The sequence below is a fragment of the Etheostoma spectabile genome, unplaced genomic scaffold (assembly GCF_008692095.1).
Source record: "Etheostoma spectabile isolate EspeVRDwgs_2016 unplaced genomic scaffold, UIUC_Espe_1.0 scaffold50, whole genome shotgun sequence".
Taxonomy (NCBI): domain Eukaryota; kingdom Metazoa; phylum Chordata; class Actinopteri; order Perciformes; family Percidae; genus Etheostoma; species Etheostoma spectabile.
In genome coordinates this window covers 186,564-191,449 of record NW_022605620.1, presented here as the reverse complement: position 1 = coordinate 191,449, position 4,886 = coordinate 186,564, and the positions used below count along the sequence as shown (strand labels likewise).

Below are 4,886 nucleotides of genomic sequence, written 5' to 3'. Positions count from 1 at the left end.
TTAAAATATCTATATTTAAATTCAGTTTCTAGTGATGAATATTAATACTATAATAATACAGAAAATAATCTGTGGTTTGATTACAAGTTTTGTCTGTTTCTGTTTCCATGAGCGGAATAAAAACAATGAAGTGAAATATTTCTGCCTATAAATCCCTGTGTTTAGTATTTTCCCACAGTACTTGAACGCAACAACCGACCGCGGTAAATCCTAGAAGTTGGCTTCCGATTCGGCATTTAAGGAGAAATTTAAGGGAAACTTGTAGACCACATCAGACCAGGTCCAGATCCAAATCCATTCTAGACTTGTCGAATCTGGACTTAATTACCCCGGGGAGGCTAAAGATGATTAAAAACACAGTTTCACATTGGTGAGAACTTTATTCTATTTGTGAAAATGCAGTAAAGGGAGATTTTACTGTTTTTTTTAAATATATGTAGACCGCATTGAACCAGGTCCAGATCCAAAACCACTATACCTGTACCTGTTTACTTGTCAATAACAAGAAAGTATTGAAGGATTATCACAACGCTGAAGTCGGCTTCTGATTCACAGCGTCTGATTCGGCAGTTAAGGGTAAAATTTAAAGGAAACTTGTAGACCACATTAGACCGGGTCCGGATCCAAAACCACTCTAGACTTGTCAAATGTGGACTAAATTACCCCAGAGAGGCTAAAGATTATTAAAAACACAGTTTCAGCCTGTGAAAACTTTACTTGTGAAAACTTTATTTGAAAAAACAACAAAAACCCAGTAAAATCTTCCTTTATTGCATTTTTACAAATAGAATAAAGTTTTCATAGATCTGAAACTGTGTTTTTAATCATTTTTAGCCTTCTGGGGTAATAAAGTCCAGATTTGACAAGTCTAGATACAGTGGTTTTGGATCTGGACTCGGTCTAATGTGGTCTACAAGTTTCCCTTAAATTTCCCCTTAACTGCAGCATCAGACGCTGTGAATCAGAAGCCGACTTCAGCGTCGTGAAAATCCTTCAACACCATCTTGTTATTGAAAAGAAAACACAAAAAAACAGTCGTAGAGTAAAGAAAAATATGCAAAACACTCGGTGTCAGTGTACAAGAAAGATAAAGACAAAGCAGAAAACCAAAAAAACAAAATGGTGTATTAGTTAAAATTACACATCAAAAGCTAAAAGAAGAAAAGAAAGAGAAGAACGTTTAGAAGCAGCACACAAGGGGAGATTTATTTACCTTTTTCAGTGAGGAAAAATAAATTAAATCTATTTATAAGCCGCTCCACTTCCTACGAGGCCTGAAATCCTTGATGTTCAACATGTCATCAGACAGAACACGATTCAATTTAAAGATAGAGATGATATTAGGAGGATAAAAATGTTTATTTTAGTCAATTAATCTTGTTATTGGGAGAATTCCACATTCACAAGAATAAATGGGCCAACTCCAAACCACCTTTTGAAGACTTTTTCTGAGCCTTTTGAAATTTGTGCGTTCTTCCCAAATTTATAAAGCTTTTTTTTTTTTTTTTTTTTTTTACATTCGTCACTTTTTTTGACATTTTTCCACTTTGTTCTGCATTTTTTTCACATTTTTGTCAAGTTCTTTTTTGTTTGGTCTTCTTTTACATTTGTTCACATTTTTGTCATTTTTATTGACATTTGTCTTTTTTTTTTTTTTTTTTTAAACTTGTTAGTAGGAGGATAAAGATGTTGTTTATTTTAGTCAATTAATCTTGTTATTGGGAAAATTCCACATTCACAAGAAAAAATGGACCGACTCCAAACCACGTTTTGAGCATTTATTCCAAGAACTGCACCAACACAGCGACACTATGAGAACAAGAAGGCAATTAAGACTGGAGTTTGGTTTGATAAATCTTTTTTTTATGTATCGGGGAAACATTTGACTTTGTTTGTAATACACTTTTCTTTTTTTACTTTTTTTAAAAAGTCTTTTTTTTTACTTTTTTTTTTTTTTTTAGAACATTTGTCACTTTTTTTCACTTTTTTGTCAAGTTTTTATTTTATTTTATTTTTTACATTTGTTCACATTTTTGTCACTTTTTTGTTGAAATTTTTTCACTTTGTTCTGCTTTTTTGTCACTTTTTTTATTGGAACATTTGTTCACATTTTTGTCACTTTTATTGACATTTGTCTTTTTTTGACTTTTTATTTGTACAGTTGTCACACAAGTTATTTTATCAATTATTTCTTTTCTCTCCAAATGCTATGAAAATTACAAAAAAATAAAAACAGCCAAATTCAATGAAATTAAGACTGGAATTTTGTTTGATAAATCTTTCACGTATCGGGGAAACATTTGACTTTGTTTGTAATACACTTTTCTTTTTTTACTTTTATTTATTTTGATATATATTTATATATATTTTTCTCTGTATATGCACCTCTGGTTTTGACTTTTGAATTATACGCACTGGCCATGTAACTGGTCTTTGTTAATAAAATTAAATTAAAAAAAAAATGCGTGAAATCCGTCAATATAGCGTCCATGGGAAAATCCCATGACTCATTATGTCCCACGGTCCGTGAAGGCAGCAGCAGCAGCGCGCGGATAAAGAAACAAACATGGCCGAAGCGGTGAGTGTTGGACAAACCCGCTTCTGTTTCTCTCTTTAAAACACTTAACGGGCGAGTCGTGTGAAGAAATAACAAGTGTAACGTTGTAGTATTTAAAGCCGCTACTAGGGAGGAGTGAAGAGTTTCGGTGTGAAGCCGCGTTAACGGATTAAACTGCCGTTAAATCGCCCGTTAGCATCACTGTCGTTAGCTAGCTAACGAACCGTTAAACCCTTCAAAATAAAAGCCTGTCGTTAGCGTCAACGGGGATTTTGTTTATAGGATTGCGAAGGCATGTCCCGCCCTACTCGTCCTCTGATTGGCTTATCCTGACATTCTACCCTAACTCTAGCCAATCACACTCCTCTTACCCTGACAGTCTACCCTAACTCTAGCCAATCACACGCCTCTTTTTTATTTTTTAAATTTAGTATGCATTAAAAATATGTATTTTAGAAAAACAACAACTGTAACTGGTTTCAGCAGGTATTAAAAATATTCTGAAATTTAAAAAACATAAAACACAAATAAGTAGAAAAACAAAAACGAACATGACAAGAATAGAAAATTAATAAAACAGAGCAAAATCTTACAGTTTTTAATGACCCTTTTTTTTTGGGGTGAAGTAACGTTAATGGTCTTAATAATAAGAAGTTGTTGTCCATTATCCCGTTCTCTTAAATAATAAAAGTTACACGGAGTTAAAAACTTTGTGAAAGCTTTTAAATAAAAATCAACACTTTAAATAAATAAATAAATAAATCAGTTCTTGAGAGGATCTAATATTTGATTATTTTCCCACCCTTAGTAAATACTCCACTACAAGTTAATGTGCAATAACATGTTCCCCGTCAATGTTTTCCTCTAATATAATAATAATAATAATAATAATAGTAATAATGTCCGATGTGTCTGGATTAATATTCCTGCTGCATCCATGTGTATGTTGCATTTTCCTGTTGTAGATGTTTAAGGTTTTAATTTGAAATCCTTCATGTACTGTTAGTAGTTTAATCTTCTCTATGTGACACATTAATGGTTAGAAATGAGGCGTTTCACCAGTTGGAAATCCATGCGTCCGCGCGCGCGCACACACACACACACACACACACACGTGCACACACACACACACGCCCATCTCTCTATCACACACACTCACTCACTCACACACACACACACACACGTGCACACAGACTGACAGACAGACAAAAACAAACACAGACAGACACATGCACACACAAACAAACAGACACAAAAACACACACACACACACAAATGCATGCACGCACACACGTCGCACTCACGCACACACACACACACACACACACACACACACACACTGTGGCCGACTGACAGACGGAGCTGCTGGCTGCAGATAAAGTTCTTCAATCTTCATATTTAATCCTTTAAAAACAGGGAAATGTGATTGTGAAAACACTGAAAATGTAAATTATTCTGTTTTTTGTTGGGCAAAGAGTCAAAATGCGAGTTCAGTTTAACGAGTTTAATACGATAAACACATTAATAACAACGTGATTAGATCACGTCCCATTTCAAGGGCGCTGACGCACTCGTCATGTCCGTTTGTTAAGGATTTAACCCTCCGACCTGAGTCAAAGTGTCAAATAAAAACCCTTTTATCAGCGTTTTGTCGTTTTTTTTTTTTTTACCCTTTTGTGTCTCTCCCCCGGTGATTTTGTCACTTTTTCAACGTTTGTCAACTTTTTCTGAGCCTTTTGAAATTTGTGTGTTTTTCCCAAATTTATAAAGCTTTTTTGACATTTTTCCACTTTGTTCGGCATTTTTTTCACATTTTTTGTCAAGTTCTTTTTGTTTGGTCTCCTTTTACATTTGTTCACATTTTTGTCATTTTTATTGACATTTGTCTTTTTTCTTTTTTTTTTTTTTTTACTTTTTAAACTTTTTACATTTGTCACACAAGTTCGTTTGTTAAAATTCGACCCAAAGACACAGGAGGGTTAAAGTGAAATGAGAAGATGTGTCCGAACCTTCGGCCTGTACTGTACGTTGTGTGTAAAGTGTGTTATAATTATTAAAATATGTATATTTATTATATGTCTATCTCCAGGTGTCCGACAGCGAGCAGCCGGCAGCGAAGCCGGCGCCCAAACGCCGACGCATCCTCGACCCCTCGGCGATCGTCTCGGTTCCCGTTTACTCCAACAAGGTAAACGCCAGCTCGGTTGGTTAATTAGACTTAGACCTAGACTCAGACCTAGTCTTAGACCTAGACTTAGACCTAGACTTAGACCTAGACTTACTCTACCGGTCAAAAGTTTGGGGTCACTCACAAATTCCCATTGCACTC

At 34.9% G+C, this 4,886-nt stretch overlaps 1 protein-coding gene across 2 annotated transcripts in view; it reads left to right on the top strand.

The window, feature by feature from the left end:
- The first annotated feature begins 2,551 nt into the window (after positions 1-2,551).
- The window catches only part of nfatc2ip (nuclear factor of activated T cells 2 interacting protein), a 35,704-nt gene continuing 33,369 nt past the window's right edge, over positions 2,552-4,886 (top strand). For both annotated transcript variants that reach the window (XM_032511877.1, XM_032511876.1), the window contains exons 1-2: positions 2,552-2,578; positions 4,647-4,745. In XM_032511877.1, coding sequence (XP_032367768.1) covers positions 2,567-2,578; positions 4,647-4,745 — 111 coding nt within the window. In that variant the 5' untranslated portion in view covers positions 2,552-2,566. The remainder of the gene's footprint in view (positions 2,579-4,646; positions 4,746-4,886) is intronic.